Source organism: Neoarius graeffei, chromosome 12 (genome assembly GCF_027579695.1).
Source record: "Neoarius graeffei isolate fNeoGra1 chromosome 12, fNeoGra1.pri, whole genome shotgun sequence".
In the NCBI taxonomy this organism is placed as follows: Eukaryota; Metazoa; Chordata; class Actinopteri; order Siluriformes; family Ariidae; genus Neoarius; species Neoarius graeffei.
This window is the reverse complement of record NC_083580.1, coordinates 17,676,679-17,694,906: the sequence shown is the minus strand read 5'-3', so window position 1 is coordinate 17,694,906 and position 18,228 is coordinate 17,676,679. Positions and strand designations below refer to the sequence as shown.

The 18,228-nt window shown below is 41.6% G+C and overlaps 1 protein-coding gene across 1 annotated transcript in view; it reads left to right on the top strand.

Moving 5' to 3' along the window:
- Positions 1-18,228, top strand: part of LOC132895785 (pyroglutamylated RF-amide peptide receptor) — a 56,557-nt gene that overhangs the window by 19,708 nt on the left and 18,621 nt on the right. The window contains exons 3-5 of the mRNA XM_060936617.1: positions 1,460-1,521; positions 7,832-8,064; positions 15,984-16,081. Of these exons, the coding sequence (XP_060792600.1) occupies positions 1,460-1,521; positions 7,832-8,064; positions 15,984-16,081 (393 nt within the window). The remainder of the gene's footprint in view (positions 1-1,459; positions 1,522-7,831; positions 8,065-15,983; positions 16,082-18,228) is intronic.

Here is an 18,228-nt window from a genome sequence, read left to right as displayed (position 1 = left end):
GGCTTGTAGTTCTCGAGTCCAGGACTTGGACTCGAGTCCAACTCGTGCCCTAATTTTAAGGACTCGTGACTTGACTTAGACTTGAGCACTGATGATTCGGACTTGGACTCGGACTCATGCATTAACTGATCCAGACTCGTAAATTGAGGATGAGGACTCTAATTTTTTTTCTTCATTTTTTGTAATATGCCATAATAATTTGGCGTAAGATATTTATATCTACATTAATTTTTGGAATAATTTCGTGTAAGAGTGACACACCTGCGTGCCTTGGCGTGTGCATCAGATAGACTCTCGGGTGCCCACCGATCAGACTCAGCGTGCCAATATAAAGACTATGCCAATATAAACACACTTACTTTGCAAAGTACTGAGTTGCATTACTGACACATTACCAAGCCTTATTTCCTTATTTGAGTTCCTGTTTCTCGTCTTTGATTCTACTGAGTCTACGATAGCCTGTTTATTCCTCGCTCGACTTATTGCCTGTTTCACTGTTTTATGATTTTGCCTTCCGTTCTGGATTGTTTACCTGTCTTCATTTGTATTAATAAACACCTTCTGCACTTACATCCGTCTCCCAACCATCTCTGACAGAATACTTCACACTCCCTGACAAAGACAATGCACATTCACCTGTTCATACGTCATATTCAGGAACAAACTAATGTTAATGGCACTGAACAGCCAGCGTCAAATGGTGTAGTTAGAGTGTTGGACTCGACTCAGATCAATAGTGAAAGAAAGCACAACTTTATTCATCACACACTTGTGAAATTTCCTCTCTGCATTTAACCCATCTGAAGCAGTGAACGCACACATGAGCAATGACCGCTCTCACATACCCAGAGCAGTGGGCAGCCATGCTAACAGCACCCGGGGAGCAGTTGGGAGTTAGGTGCCTCGCTCAAGGGCACCTCAGCCCAAGGCCGTCCCATATTAACCTAACCTGCATGTCTTTGGATTGTGGGGGAAACCCACACAGACACAGGGAGAACATGCAAACTCCACACAGAAAGGCCCTTGCCAGCCACTGGGTTCGAACTCAGAACCTTCTTGCTGTGAGGCGACCATGCTAACCACTACACCACCGTGCCGCCCAACTTGGACTTGACTCGAAATTTTCTTTAATGACTTGGACTTGACTCGGACTTGAACACTGGGGATTCGAGACTGGACTTGGACTCGAGGTTTAGTGACTCAACTACAACACTGGATATTATGCACTTTAGAGGGTCAAATATCCAAATCCCTTCCTATCTTTCTTTGAGGAACATTGTTTTTAAACATCTCAATTCTTCCCAACTTTTTTCTCATTTGGGGTTTTATTATAACCGCATAACATTATTGATGCAATTACTTCTGATTTCCTTATGATAGTATCACAAGTTTCCTATAAATAATACCTCTATCAACATTGGATTTATGTTGCTCTAAATTACTTTTGTTCGCCTTCCAGTGGCTGTGTGGTTGGTTGCGCTGGCAATTGCGGGTCCGATGTGGTTTGTTCAGAAAGTAGAGGTATGTGCCTGATTTTTTAAAAAAGAAATATAATTTGTCCATTATCATTGGATGGATTAATAGGACTTTAGTCATTATTAATCCATTTCTTGTTTCATTTCAAGTTACAACATAATTAAACATTACCTTTGGTATGTTGAGGACCCTTGTTCGAATTGACTGAGCCATAAACTATATACAATATTGTTATATCATATAAGCAATATATGGACCTACAGTATCAATAAAGGAAATGCATTGTGTATTTCCTTTTAAGAAGGACTGGAAGAACTTTTCCTTTTAAGATTCCTACAGTGGTGCTTGAAAGTTTGTGAACCCTTTAGAATTTTCTATATTTCTGCATAAATATGACCTAAAACAACATCAGATTTTCACACAAGTCCTAAAAGTAGCTAAAGAGAACCCAGTTAAACAAATGAGACAAAAATATTATACTTGGTCATTTATTTATTGAGGAAAATGATCCAATATTACATATCTGTGAGTGGCAAAAGTATATGAACCTTTGCTTTCAGTATCTGGTGTGGCTCCCTTGTGCAGCACTAACTGCAACTAAACATTTCTCGTAACTACTGATCAGTCCTGCACACCAGCTTGGAGGAATTTTAGCCCATTCCTCCATACAGAACAGCTTCATCTCTGGGATGTTGGTGGGTTTCCTCACATGAACTGCTCGCTTCAGGTCCTTCCACGACATTTCGATTGGATTAAGGTCAGGACTTTGATTTGGCCATTCCAAAACATTAACTTTATTCTTCTTTAACCATTCTCTGGTAAAACAACTTGTATGCTTAGGGTCATTGTCTTGCTGCATGACCCACCTTCTCTTGAGATTCAGTTCATGAACAGATGTCCTGACATTTTCCTTTAGAATTCACTGGTATAATTCAGAATTCATTGTTCCATCAGTGATGGCAAGCCATCCTGGCCCAGATGCAGCAAAACAGGCCCAAACGATGATGCTACCACCACCATGTTTCACAGATGGGATAAGGTTCTTATGCTTGAATGCAGTGTTTTCCTTTCTCAAAACACAGTGCCTCTCATTTAAACCAAAAAGTTCTATTTTGGTCTCATCTGGCTTGTCCACGTGATCTTTAGCAAACTGCAGACGAGCAGCAATGTTCTTTTTGGAGAGCAGTAGCTTTCTCTTTGCAACCCTGCCATGCACACCGTTGTTGTTCAGTGTTCTCCTGATGGTGGACTCATGAACATTAACATTAGCCAATGTGAGAGAGGCCTTCAGTTGCTTAGAAGTTACCCTGGGGTCCTTTGTGACCTCGCCGACTATTACACGCCTTGCTCTTGGAGTGATCTTTGTTGGTCAACCACTCCTGGAGAGGGTAACAACGATCTTGAATTTCCTCCATTTGTACACAATCTGTCTGACTGTGGATTGGTGGAGTCCAAACTCTTTAGAGATGGTTTTGTAACCATTTCCAGCCTGATGAGCATCAACAACACTTTTTCCAAGGTCCTCAGAAATCTCCTTTGTTCATGCCATGATACACTTCCACAAACATGTTTTTTGAAGATCAGACTTTGATAGATCCCTGCTCTTTAGATAAAACAGGGTGCCCACTCACACCTGATTGTCATCCCATTGATTGAAAACACCTGACTCTAATTTCACCTTCAAATGAAGTGCTAATCCTAGAGGTTCACATACTTTTGCCACTCACAGATATGTAATATTGGATCATTTTCCTCAGTAAATAAATTACCAAGTATAATATTTTTGTCTCATTTGTTTAACTGGGTTCTCTTTATCTACATTTAGGATTTGTGTGAAAATCTGATGATGTTTTAGATCATATTTATGCAGAAATATAGAAAATTCTAAAGGGTTCACAAACTTTCAAGCACCAATCTATATGTGTGGTCGCATGGGCTAAGTCAATGAAAGCTTGAATCTAGACAATTAAATTTATTGGAATTTTGTGTTCTTTTTTATGGGTTGATTGACACAAATTAATCTTTTTTGTTTTACAGGGATTTTTTTTTTCTTCATCATAAACTGTGTTCATCCTGAATGCAATCAACTGAATATAACTTTTTTTGCAATTTACTGTGAAGTAGTTTAATCAAGTACTTATTTGCATTTTAAAATCATGATTAATATTATTGGTTTTAATAAATTGCAAAGACATAAAATTGTGTTTAAGATTTGAGTGGGTTTTTTTTTTTGTAACAGTAGAAAGGCATCAGCCATTTCAAATATCAGATACATAGATGTGCTAATAGCAACCGAACAAGCAGCTTAAAGTGGATACAGGTCATTTCGTCCAATAGTTAAGACATTTCGTCAAAAGCCTTTTTCCTACGCACTGTCAATTATTTTATATTTCAGGTATTTGTTCAAAAAAAGGGAGGAATTCTCAATGGAATTTGACCAAAGAAAAACACATTTTCGCAAAAAGGAAAATGAAACCGGAAATGATGGGAATCGGCGAGTGTCAACTTCGGGCGTGTTCGGCAGGGGCCACTTGTGGGGAGAGATTGTTTTTATTCAACCAAATTACATAGAAAATCCATACTCGCACTTGCCAGATATCCTTGGCAAGTGTGAGATATGAGACATGATATCCAGATATTCTCAGTCTTTATATAGGCACGCTGATGCCTCTTGATCATGTGCAGGTGAGCCTCATTAACAGCATGCGTGCAGTCCACTTGGGCGTGCTCTGGACTGCACGTGTGCCGAGCAGACTGTTAATGAGGCTCACCTGCATATGATCAAGGGGCATCAGCGTGCCTATATAAAGACTGAGAAAATGCATGTTCAGTGCGAAGTATTGCGCCACGTCAGTGTGGATTACCGAGCCTTATTCTCCCGTGTAGAGTCCCTCGGTTTCTGATCCTGTTTCCTGTTCTTAGTTTCTGTTTTTATCTTTGCCTGATTTAGCCTGTTTGTGCCTCGCCTGACCTTTTTCTAGTTTCACGTTTACGAGATTGCCTGCTGTTTTGGATTGTTTGCCTGTGTGTTTTCATAATTGTTAATCAACATTACTTCTGCACTTGCTTCTGTCTCCTACCGCTCTCTGACAGTGGGAGGTACATATAGGTTATTAGGTATATACAGGGTTAGGCAAAATTATGTTAACACTTATGGATTATTTTTCTCCTGCAGATAGACATATGCCATGGGTGACAGATTAAATGGTACTGTTGCTCGCTGGTTTTCCTGTGTTGAACACGATGGCGAACAGGTTGAGACCATCCTGTAAATCATCTTCCACGTAATATATAGATTTAGGCACTGCCTAAAAGCGGAGCTCCCATCTGTTTCTGGGTTGTAGAATTTTCTTATATCATAGCCAGTCTCTTTTGTTTTATTTCTTTACTCTCTAGCACTGGCCAGATAGGCGGTGTGTATGACTGGTAATTACTAACACTGGCCACTAGGCGGTGTGTCTCATCTCATTATCTGGAGCCGCTTTATCCTGTTCTACAGGGTCGCAGGCAAGCTGGAGCCTATCCCAGCTGACTACGGGCGAAAGGCAGGGTACACCCTGGACAAGTCGCCAGGTCATCACAGGGCTGACACATAGACACAGACAACCAGTCACACTCACATTCACACCTACGGTCAATTTAGAGTCACCAGTTAACCTAACCTGCATGTCTTTGGACTGTGGGGAAAACCGGAGCACCCGGAGGAAACCCACGCGGAAATGGAGAGAACATGCAAACTCCACACAGAAAGGCCCTCGCCGGCCACGGGGCTCGAACCCGGACCTTCTTGCTGTGAGGCGACAGCACTAACCACTACACCACCGTGCCGCCTTAGGCGGTATGTATGACAGGTAATTACTAACACTAACCACTAGGCGGTGTGTATGACTGGTGGTACATGTACACGTACACGGACAAACCACAAAAAAATCAACTTGATGGGTTTACCATTTTTTCTTAGGTATGGTGCTCCGCTGGAGCTCCGCTATGATGTATGTTTTGTGAATAAAACCTTTGTGAATAAAGGTTTCGACCATTTAAGTGTTAACATAATTTTGACTAACTCTGTAAATTGCAATTTAAGCCTGAGTTTAGTGAGGAGGGGTTTTATATTTAATGCATTGTTAATTTCCATTTATTACTGGGAGATGCAGTCATAAACCTGCTTAATGCACTCCCTTAAATGAATTTATTTATTTATTTATTTATTTATTTATATCTCAATCTTGTCGCACATATAAAATAATTGATAGTGCATTTGAAAAAGGCTTTGGATGAAATGTCTCAACTATTGGACAAAATGGTATTGGACGAAGTTTCCTGATCCCCTTAAAGCCTTAAATATACCCTAAAACTAAGCCTTTTGTGTAGCTAAATATGTAATCATGCCTTAAATTTCTTCAAAAGGCCAAACTGATACTGTATAGTGAAATTTAAACATGGCAAATATGCAATGTAGAAGGTTCTACCCTCAGCATTTGATACTAGTCATGCAAAGGGTCTTGTAGTTCGTTGACTTGCTAGGGAACATTGAATTCTACTTCAGGGTTTCAGCAGAGATTGTTGCAGGCAGAGAAGTGACATAAAACTCTGTTGCACCCAAGTTACAACACTTCTATATATACACTGCTCAAAAAAATTAAAGGAACACTTTGAAAACACATCAGATCTCAATGGGAAAAATATCATGCTGGATATCTTTCCTGATATGGACTGGGTAATGTGTTAGGAACGAAAGGATGCCACATCGTTTGATGGAAATGAAAATTATCAACCTACAGAGGGCTGAATTCAAAGACACCCTGAAAATCAAAGTGAAAAAATGATGCAGCAGGCTAGTCCATTTTGGTGAAATTTCATTGCAGCAACTCAAAATGGTACTCAGTTTGTATGGCCCCCACGTGCTTGCTTGTATGCATGCCTGACAACATCGGGGCATGCTCCTAATAAGATGATGGATGGTGTCCTGGGGGATCTCCTCCCAGTTCTGGACCAGGGCATCACTGAGCTCCTGGACAGTCTGAGGTGCAACCTGGCGTCCTCGGATGGACCGAAACATAATGTCCCAGAGGTGCTCTATTAGATTTAGATCAGGTGAGCATGGGGGCCAGACACTGGTATCAATTCCTTCATCCTCCAGGAACTGCCTGCATACTCTCGCCACATGAGGCCAGGCATTGTCGTGCACTACGAGGAACCCAGGACCCACTGCACCAGCGTAGGGTCTGATAATGGATCCAAGGATTTCATCCCGATACCTAATAGCAGTCAGGGTGCCAGTGTCTAGCCTGTAGAGGTCTGTGCGTCCTTCCAGGGATATGCCTCCCCAGACCATCACTGACCCACCACCAAACCGGTCATGCTGAATGATGTTGCAGGCAGCATAACGTTCTCCACAGCATCTCCAGACCCTTTCACATCTGTCACATGTGCTCAGGTTGAGCCTGTTCTCATCTGTGAAAAGCACAGGGCACCAGTGGTGGACCGGCCAATTCTGGTGTTCTATGGCAAATGCCAGTCAAGGTCCATGGTGCCGGGCAGTGAGCACAGGGCCCACTACAGAACGTCAGGCCCTCAGGCCACCCTCATGAAGTCTGTTTCTGATTGTTTGGTCAAAGACATTCACACCAGTGGCCTGCTGGAGGCCATTTTGTAGGGCTCTGACAGTGCTCATCCCGTTCCTCCTTGCACAAAGGAGCAGATACCGGTCCTGCTGATGGGTTAAGGACCTTCTACGGCCCTGTCCAGCTCTCCTAGAGTAACTGCCTGTCTCCTGGAATCTCCTCCATGCTCTTGAGAATGTGCTGGGAGACACAGCAAACCTTCTGGCAATGGCATGTTTTGATGTGCCGTCCTGGAGGAGTTGGACTACCTGTGCAACCTCTGTAGGGTCCAGGTACCACACCATACTACCAGTCGTGACACTGACCCTAGCCAAATGCAAAACTAGTGAAAAATCAGTCAGAAAAGATGAGGAGGGAAAAAATGTCAGTGGCCTCCACCTGTAAAACCATTCCTGTTTTGGGAGTCATCTCATTGTTGCCCCTCTAGTGCATGTGTTGTTAATTTTATTAACACCAAAGCAGCTGAAACTGATTAACAACCCTTCTCTGCTACTTAACTGACCAGATCAATATCCCAGAAGTTGAATTGACTTGATGCTATGGTATACTCTGATTAAAAAGTGTTCCTTTAATTTTTTTGAGCAGTGTATATTTGCATCAATTTTTACATCTAGTATCATGCATAAACTAAAGTATTTAATATGAATTATCCAAAATAAAACATATGGTGAAGTGAAGGACAGCTGACTTAAAACCAACCTCTTAATAAACCTGATCACTTAATCTTCCAGGTGAAATACGACTTCCTGTTTGATGTTCACCACACCAGTTGTCTGGAGGTATGGCCAAACCAGCAGTGGAGGCGGAGGTATACCGTATGCCTATCAGTGATGGTTTTTTTGGTCCCAATGGTGACCATGGCCATCCTGTATGGGAAGATCATGAGAGAATTGTGGGGCAAACACCGCATTCATGAGGCTGTGTTCCAAACTCTACCAGGGTCTGAGATCAACAAGATCACCAGGTCAGAGCCAAGACGGTTGGATAAATACATGACAAGTATGTGATTTTAAATGAGCTTCAAATTCAAGAACCAATGCATGCAAATTTATGCTCCATAAACCAAAGGAACAGGTTTGTTCATATGTACATATGACAGATGAGGACAAAAGTTTACAAACACCTAGGCTAAAGATATTCATTCAATCCTAATTTTTCCACAATTCTTCACATTTCATGTTTCCATAGATGTCTTCTGGAAAGTCAGTTAGGGCTTCTACATTGTTCACATCAGAGGTCATTTTATAACACTTAATTATGGACAGATTTATTTCAGCTTTAATTCACTATATCTGAATTTCAGTGAGTCAACTTTTACATACCATACGAATTTGACTTCGCATTAAATAGTCTGGAAGATTGTCCTGTTTTCCCAAACAACTGAACTATCTCTACAAACAATTGTATGCAAAGCAATCAGCACTATAGATAGGTTAAAAAGGGTAAGGTTTTTATTCTGAAGGATACCATTCTAACTGTGAAGCATGGGGGTGGTAGCATCATATTGTGGAGGTGTTTTGCTGTAAAAAGGGACTGGTGCACTTCAGAAAATAGATGGCATCATGAGGAACAAGGATTATCTCGAAGCAACTGAAGCAATGCCACAAGATGTCAGCCAGAAAGGCAAAACTCCATGTCACAACTGGGTCTTCCAGCATGAAAGTGATTCTAAGCATATCTCCAAAGATGGAACAATGTTGTAAAGACAACAAAGTATTGGAGTGGCCAGCTCAAAGAATGCATCCCATAGAACAGTGGTTCTCAAACTGTGGTACGCATACCACCGGTGGTATGCGAGCGCTCTCTGGTGGTACGCAGGGGAAAGTCATATTTTCGCATTAACATTTTCAGCTAAAAAAACCCCCCTGAAACATACAGTGCATAATAAATACAACGTTTGAAAAGAAATGTGTAGCTACGTGTGAGAATGTGAAAAATTATGTCTGGCTTTTACATTTTTGTGGCAATGCAAGTCTTCAGGATTCTTTTTTTTCCTTTTTTTGTGCTGAGATGTTTGATGTTTCACATATCTTCTGCTGAGAAAAAAAGACTTGATGTTCGTTATTTGTGGGCCAGATTAGGAGCATAATTTTGTAGAGGTCGAATATGTACTGTATGGCTCTGTGCCATTTTCATTCAGTTGCAATTTGAGTGTGTATTGCGCTGTGTATGTAGGAGTATGTGAGAATTGTTGGACAGAGTTGTAAATGTCTGATTCAGTGTTAACAGCTATCAATAAATAACCATAATAAGGAATAAACATCTCTCCTGTGTGGCTGAAGCTAATAGGGAAGGCCTATGCTGCTATATTATAATGTTGGTCATCATGGTGGTACTCAGAGAGCTCAGTATTTTCTCAGGTGGTACAGAGTATAAAAAGTTTGAGAACCACTGCCGTAGAAGAATTCTGGACTGAGCTGAAAAAGGGGCAGCCATAGCCTGAAGGTTAGCGACGCAGCCTTGGGCCCAAAGGGTTGCTGGTTCAGTTCCTGGGACCAGCAGGAAAAATGCAAGGGGTGTTGAGTGAATGAACAGCACTTTCCCCTCCCTCTGTATCATGGCTGAAGCGCCCGTGAGCAAGGCACCTAACCCCCAACTGCTCCTTGGGCACTGTAGTATAGCTGCCCACTGCTCTGGATGTGTGTGTGCATTCATTGCTCACTTGTGTGTTCACTGCTTCAGATGGGTTAAATGCAGAGGGGAATTTCACTGTGCTTGAGTACATGTGACAAATAAAGGCTGCTTCTTCTTTAAAAAAAAAGTGTCTTCGCAATGAGACCCGCAAACAGACTAAGTTACACCAGTTCTGTCAAGGGTAATGGGGAAAAATTCTGGGAAAGTATCATGAGATGCTTGTGGAAGGCAACCCCAAGCATTTGATTCATACAATTGAAAGGCAATTCCACCAAATACCAACAAAGTCCATGTAAAATTTTCACCTACTGAAAATCTGATAAAGTAAATATAAAGTTGAAATAAATCTCTCTCAGCAGCACAGTGGTGTAGTGGTTAGCACTGTTGCCTCACAGCAAGAAGGTTGTGGGTTTGAGCCCACAGTCCAAAGACATGCAGGTTAGGTTAATTGGTGGCTCTAAATTAACCGTAGGTGTGAGTGTGAATGGTTGTTTGTCTCTATGTGTCAGCCCTGTGATGGTCTGGCAACTTGTCCAGGGTGTACCCTGCCTCTCACCCATAGCCAGCTGGGATAGGCTCCAGCTTGCCCGCGACCCTACACAGGATAAGCGGTTATGGATAATGGATGGATTGATAAATCTGTCTCTTAACTATTATAGTTACATTACCTGTTACAGAAACAAAGTAGATACACTAACTGACTTAACACTGGAAATGTATGGGAACATGAAATAAATGAGTGTGAATCAGTTGTGAAAAATTGAGTTTGAATGTATTTCGCCGAGGTGTATGTAAACTTTTGGCTTTAGCTGTATAAACCAGAAACTAAGGAGTAAACAGAGAAGCTAGAATTACTGACAGGACAGACAAAGCTCCACTCACAACAGGAACATGCTGTGCTTGAAATGGAAAGACGAAGATGAAAACATAGAACAGCTGGAACCAATCGCAAGGGACAAAGGGGGTGGTGTGGGAGTGAGGGGGTGGCGGGTTACCAAGGACAGGAATAAACAAATAAGGAAAATAGACAGTCAATAAGGTGCAAAATGGATTTGTAGACTATGGAAGGCATTGGAATCAAAACATTTTTAAAATACTGGAATACAGCGGGTTTAATTATTTTGCTCATAATAGAATCAAGAAGCAACAACCAATATTAGAAAGGCCTAGATTTAAAACGAAAAGGCAGGAACTGATATAGCATAAATATAAATGACTCTGACCCCCATTCCTGATTGCATTAAGGATTCTGTCCAGTCCAACACAGAATTTTGGCAGCCCCGAAAAATCTACTACGCTCACACACTCCCTCACTGTCAGTAACCGCTTTTATCCTGGTCAGGGTCACGGTGGATCTGAAGCCTGTCCTGGGAACACTGGGTGTGAGTTGGGAATACATCCTGAATGAAATGCCAGTCCATCGCAGGTCATCATGCACATAAGTAAAAGTCGCGATCAGGAATACTTGTTCAGTAAGAATAAATAACAGCTCTTGAGGTTTGCAAAGCTTCTCTGTCCAAAGTGATCAGGAGACGATGGTTAGTTAATAAGCATATGAGCATTTTTACATGCTGAGAACTTGACAAAAAATATGCGAGCAATATTTCACACTTATTCCACAAAATCGAGTCGTACACGAGCTGATAGTGCCTTGTCGGCTATAAGCCATATACAACGAAATTGAATGGAATGTGTTTTATTATATCGACATTCACTGGATTTTGAAAAACAGAGTATTTTTATTTTTTGCAATAAAAATAAATAAAAACTTTATTAAAAACGTCCGACAAAATCATTTCCGCTTAGAATATAAACAAACTGCCGAAATGACAGTAGCGATTTGTGAAAAATGCTATAATAATAATTCTTGAAAATTTTTTAAAAAGATATGTTCTTACCATCAAATACTTTTATTCCTTTTTTTTTTTTTGTATTTTTGGGGTTTTGTTTTCGAGTCGAGTTTTTATTTCGTCCTCAGTTCGTTCAGCAACCTTCTCTGCCATTTTGTTTTTCTCTACTCATGGTATACAGTATGAGCTGATATTCTAGTAGTAGAGTAACCAATCAGAGCACACGATTACTCATATCCAGTGAATGTGGATAGAATAATTGAATATGGTGGATATAAAAAGTGTACACATCCCGTTAAAATGATAGGTTTTCTGATGTAAAAAAAAAATGAGACCACGATAAATAATTTCAAAACTTTTCCCACCTTTAATGTGGCCTATAACCTGTACAATTCAGTTGAAAAACAAACAAATCTGTTAGGGGGAAAACATAAAAAATAAAAAACGTGCAATAAACTGGTTGCATAAGTGTGCACACCCTTAAACTAATACTTTGTTGAAGCACCTTTTGATTTAATTACAGCATTCAGTCTTTTTGGGTCGGAGTCTATCAGCCTGCCACATCTACACTTGGCAATATTTGCCCACTCTTCCTTGCAAACACGCTCCAAAGCTGTCAGATTGCGAGGGCGTCTCTTATGCGCAGCTCTCTTCAGGTCACCCCACAGATTTTCAATTGGATTTAGGTCTGGGCTCTGGCTGGGCCATTCCAAAACTTTTTGGGGTCATTGTCATGCTGAAAGATGAAATTTCTCTTCATCTTCAGCTTTCTAGCAGACACCTGAAGGTTTTGGGCCAAAACTGACTGATATTTAGAACTGTTCATAATTCCCTCCATCTTGACTAAAGCCCCTGTTCCAGCTGATGAAAAACAACCCCAAAACATGATGCTGCCACCACCATGCTTCACCGTGGGTATGGTGTTCTTTTGGTGATGCGCAGTGTTGCGTTTGCGCCAAACATACCTTTTGGAATTGTGGCCAAAAAGTTCAACCTTGGTTTCATCAGACAATAACACATTTTCCCACATGCTTTTGGGAGAGTTGATGTATTTCTTTGCAAAATTTAGCCAGGTCTGGATGTTTTTCTTTGTAAGGAAAGGCTTCCGTTTTGTGACCCTACCCCATAGTCCAGACATATAGAGAATACAGAAGATTGTTGTCATATGTAGTACACAACCGGTACTTGCCAGAAATTCCTGCAGCTCCTTCAGTGTTGCTGTAGGCCTCTTGGCAGCCTCCCTGACCAGTTTTCGTCTTGTCTTTTCATCAATTTTGGAGGGACATCCAGTTCTCGGTAATGTGAACTGTTGTCCTATATTTTCTCCACTTCTTGATGACTGTCTTCACTGTGCTCCATTGTATATCTAATGCTGTGGAAATGTTTTTGTACCCTTCTCCTGACTGATCCCTTAGATGCTTTGTAAGCTCTCTGTGAACACTGGCTTTTGCTGGAGGATGCAACTGAGTAAATGTCTGAACTTTATTTGGAGTTAATCAGAGTCATTTTAATTGATGGCAGGTGTGAACCCAAAAAGACTGAATGCTGTAATTAAATCAAAAGGTGCTTCAACAAAGTATTAGTTTAAGGGTGTGCACACTTATGCAACCAGCTTATTGTACGTTTTTAAATGTAAGCAAATGTGTGAGATTGACCATGTTACTGGCTTTGTACAAAAGGTCAGATTTTCCCCCAAACTATCTCTTCTCTTGAAGCATGTTCAGACAACACTGATGGAGTTGTTCAAAATGGATCATAAGGTTTTGCACAGCTCATGTCAGCTCGAGTGTACACTGCATTTAAGGAAAAAAGGGGACATATCAGATACTAAAAAACTCTGAAATGTACGAGTCTTCTTTTCACTCAAGTTGTTACCAATGTAATTTGTAAGGAAAATTGTATTAAATGTGCAAAGAATGCAAAACAGAAACATTTTTATGAGTGTTCTCAGACCTTTAGACCCCACTGTATATGTCTAAAAATTAATGTCAGGGGTATTATCCAGTTTCAAAGACATTCTAAAAACATCCCATTGGCAACAGCACAAGCTACTTCACAGTGAACTCTGTGGGCTAGTAGTGAACAGTATAGATACAACATTTGCTTGAGTGTTAATTTCTGTTCAAGTTTTCTTCCCATCGTAGTTGTAGTTGTGTATGTATATAGTTTCTCCAGTTTGCTAGAAGGCAGTGTTGTAGTCAAGTCACTAAACTTCGAGTCTGAGTCCAGTCTCGAGTCCCCAGTGTTCAAGTCCAAGTCATTAAAGAAAATTTCGAGTCGAGTCCACTATTGATCTGAGTCGAGTCCGAGTACAAGACTCCAACTGCACCATTTGATGGTGGCTGTTGCTGCCTTGATGTGAAACCGTCTCTGCTACTGTATTGGACTAACGTTACTGCTTGACTGCCCCATTTTAATAGGCTACAGATAAAAAGCTTGTTCATCACTCAGCAAGCCCCGCCCACTATCAACAGGGCATATAACATGAGAGAGGGTTAACACTAGCTAGTTCATCGGTCAGCAAGCAAGTCTCGCTATCAACAGAGCAATGAACATAGCGTGTCACTTCCTTCTCTGGGTAGAGTCTTACCAAACGACGATTGAAGTTCGAGGTTGTCCCCGTCGTCTCCTTGATAGTTCTTCTACATATGGAACACATAACAGTGCATTTTTTCCCACTGCACAAGAAGTCTGTATAAGCAAAGCGGACAATCTTAGGGGCTTCTCTCCAGGCTTTTTAGCACCATTAATGTTAGTTTGTTCCTGAACATGATGTATGAACAGGTCAATGTGCGTTCTCTTGCATGAAATTAGTAGAAAAATTAATGTAGATGGGCGGCACGGTGGTGTAGTGGTTAGCGCTGTCGCCTCAGAGCAAGAAGGTCCGAGTTCGAGCCCCGTGGCTGGCGAGGGCCTTTCTGTGTGGAGTTTGCATGTTGTCTGCGTGGGTTTCCTCTGGGTGCTCCGGTTTCCCCCACAGTCCAAAGACATGCAGGTTAGGTTAACTGGTGACTCTAAATTGACCGTAGGTGTGAATGTGAGTGTGAATGGTTGTCTGTGTCTATGTGTCAGCCCTGTGATGACCTGGTGACTTGTCCAGGGTGTACCCCGCCTTTCGCCCGTAGTCAGCTGGGATAGACTCTAGCTTGCCTGCGACCCTGTAGGACAGGATAAACCGGCTAGAGATAATGAGATGAGATGAGATTCTTGAAACATAAAGATACGTTCTTACCATCAAGTACTTTTTAGAGATAATGAGATGAGATGAGATGTTACAAAAAATAAAGAAAAAATCCGAGTCCTTGTCTCCAATTTGAGTCCGAATGCAGTTAACGCATTCCTTAAAATTAGGGCACGAGTCGGACTCGAGTACTACAAGCCTGCTAGAAGGGGTATTCGTACATAGTGGACATAGCTGGTGAATGTCAAAGATGTTCATCTTCAGGCTCTCTTGCAGACACTGAGTATAAAATACAGCTATTGCAAGTGTAGTGAAAGACGTAGAAATGCAGAAGCTGAAATTAGAACACGAAAGTGTTTGTGCAATTCAGTATATACTGAATTTTGTACTCAAGAACAATAACAAAAGTACATGTAATCTGTTACGTTCCACCTCTGATTTTTAATGCACCCAGATTCTTGCAATAGCAAACATTGGTTTTCCTCTGACCTCTCTTATCAACAAGACGTTTCCACCCACAGAACTGTCGCCCACTCGTTGTTTTCTGTTTTTCACACCATTCTGTGTAAACTTTAGAGACTGTTGTTGTGTGTGAAAACCCCAGGAGATCAGCAGTTTCTGAAATACTCCAACCAGTCCATCTGGCTCAAACCAACACCCAGGCCACAGTGAAAGTCACACTTTGAGATCACAATTTTTCCCATTCTGATGTTTGAAGTGAAGTGAACGTTAACTGAAGCTCTTGATTTGTATCTGCATGATTTTATGCATTGTGTTGCTGTCAAGGGATCGGCTGATTAGATAACTGCATAAAACAGCAGGTGGATGGGTATTCCTAATAAAGTGGCCGGTGAGTGTATAGGAAAACATTGTGCCTTCATTACTATACAAAAATATTCCACTCATAAAATAGAACCTCTTTATATAACGACATAGCAGTAAGCTGACACTGTATCACACACATACATGCACACATGGACGCACACAAACACACACACGCACACAAACACACAAAGGTGTTTTATCACTTTCTATTCTTCGACCGTCTACAATGTTTGTGTATATGAACACAGTGTGAGATTATTGGCTAAATAGGACTGTAAGAATTGCTAATTATTCCTTTAATTAAATATATGCCATTATTTAGATATTACACACAGCTGTGTAAACAGTTTCATTTGTGAATGTGTGTGCGATTAACAAATCTGTCGTTTCTAGGAGGAAGAGGAGAGCAGTGAAGATGATGGTGACAGTGGTGCTTCTGTTCGGTGCTTGCTGGGCTCCATTTCACCTTGTCTCACTGCTGCTGGACTATGGTAACACACACAGAGACCTAATATCCCGTTACTGTCATACCCATGCTTCTCTGAAAGCATTAATACCGTATCTAACTGTCAGGGATGGCCAAATGTGATGTTCATGTGTGCCACCTCCTCACTTCATGTCACCAGGGAGGGTGATCTGATCAGACACTTTACTCCTACTACATGCTACAACAGTAACCTCCATTTTTCTTTCCACTATTTGTTTTGGTGTCGAAAAATATTTCCACTTCCAGTCATGTCTGATACATGTCGGGAGTGATTCCTACAAGCATTTCATGATCTTAAAACTTTAAGGTTATGCTTTAAAGGTATTTTCTTTATGTAAAACCACTCTGGAAATGTGGATGTCAATTGGCCAAGGCTGCTCTTGATGCTGTTCATCCTTTATGATGATTGTCTGGCAGATACAGCCTTATAAAACCAAGTTTATGTGTGAGTTTGGAGAGACAGATTCTATTTTGGTGAAATATTACACGGTAGTGCAATGGTTAGCGCTGTCGCCTCACAGCAAGAAGGTTCTGGGTTCAAGCCCAGTGGCTGACGGGGGCCTTTTTGTGTGGAGTTTGCATGTTCTCCCCATGTCTACATGGGTTTCCTCTGGGTTCTCCGGTTTCCCCCACAGTTCAAAGATAGGCTAATTGGCTACTCTAAATTGCCTATAGGTGTGAATATCTGAGCTGTGTTCCGTGGTCAGACATGAGTAGTATGGAGGCTGCCAGTGGCGCCTTTGTATGCCTTCGACTCAGCCATGTTGAGCTACATCCTTCGTAATTCAGCTGCAAGAAAGGATGATTTAGCCACTTCAAAAACTCATCTCATTATCTCTAGCCGCTTTATCCTTTTCTACAGGGTCGCAGGCAAGCTGGAGCCTATCCCAGCTGACTACAGGTGAAAGGCAGGGTACACCCTGGACAAGTTGCCAGGTCACCACAGGGCTGACACATAGACACAGACAACCATTCACACTCACATTCACACCTACAGTCAATTTAGAGTCACCAGTTAACCTAACCTGCATGTCTTTAGACTGTGGGGGAAACGGGAGCAACCCCACGTGGACAACATGCAAACTCCGCATAGAAAGGCCCTTGCCGGCCACGGGGCTCGAACCCGCACCTTCTTGCTGTGAGGCGACAGCACTAACCACTACACCACCGTGCCACCCTCACTTCCAAAACCTTCAACATAAAAACATCATAGAAAAAAGTTGTCACATCAGCACCAGAGTCCATTCTGGACTCCGGTTCCCAGAACGCACTACGGCCTACAGATATAGCCACCTGAACTACAACTCCCATCACACATGTTCATAGTCGCCTGAGTACTGAGTTCTACCTGCTGCATTACACTACCAAGCCTCCCTATGCAGGAAATACAAACCGAAGTGAAACTGGACCAAGGGAAGTTACTGTAAATCTGACATGAAATCTGTAGACTGTTGACTCATTTCCAGTTCTGGACAGTAACTACACAGTAGTCATTTAAAATGAGTCCCTGTCTCAAGTCCTCTAGAACTAGCCTCAGTCCAACACAGTTGTGGATGATGGTGAAAGTGGTAAATATATCCCATAGGGGTGCTATTGAGGTGATTATTTGTTGATAATTACTGGATCAGCCAGTGAAAACAGTGAACACACACACACACATATATATATGTGTGTGTGTGTGTGTGTGTGTGTGTGTGTGTGTGTGTGTGTGTGAAGAAACAGAAATCTGGAGTGTGCATAGGTATTCACCCCCTTTTGTATGAAACCCCTAACTAAGAGCTGGTCCAACCAATTCACTTCATAAGTCATATAATTAGTGGATTAAGATCCACCTGTGTATAATCTGTCACATGATGTCTGGATAAATCAACCTGTTCTGGAAGGACCCTGACTCTGCCACACTAATAAGCAAGCAACATGAAAACCAAGGAGCCTCCAAACAGGTCAGAGACAAAGTTGTGGAGAAGTATAGATCAGGGTTGTGTTATAAAAAGTATCCCAAACTTTGAATATCCCATGGAGCACCATTAAATCCCTTACGGCAAAATGGAAAGAATATGGCACCACTACAAACCTGAAAAGAGAAGGCCACCCACCAAAACTCACAGACTGGGCAAGGAGGGCATTAATCAGAGATTCAACAAAGACACC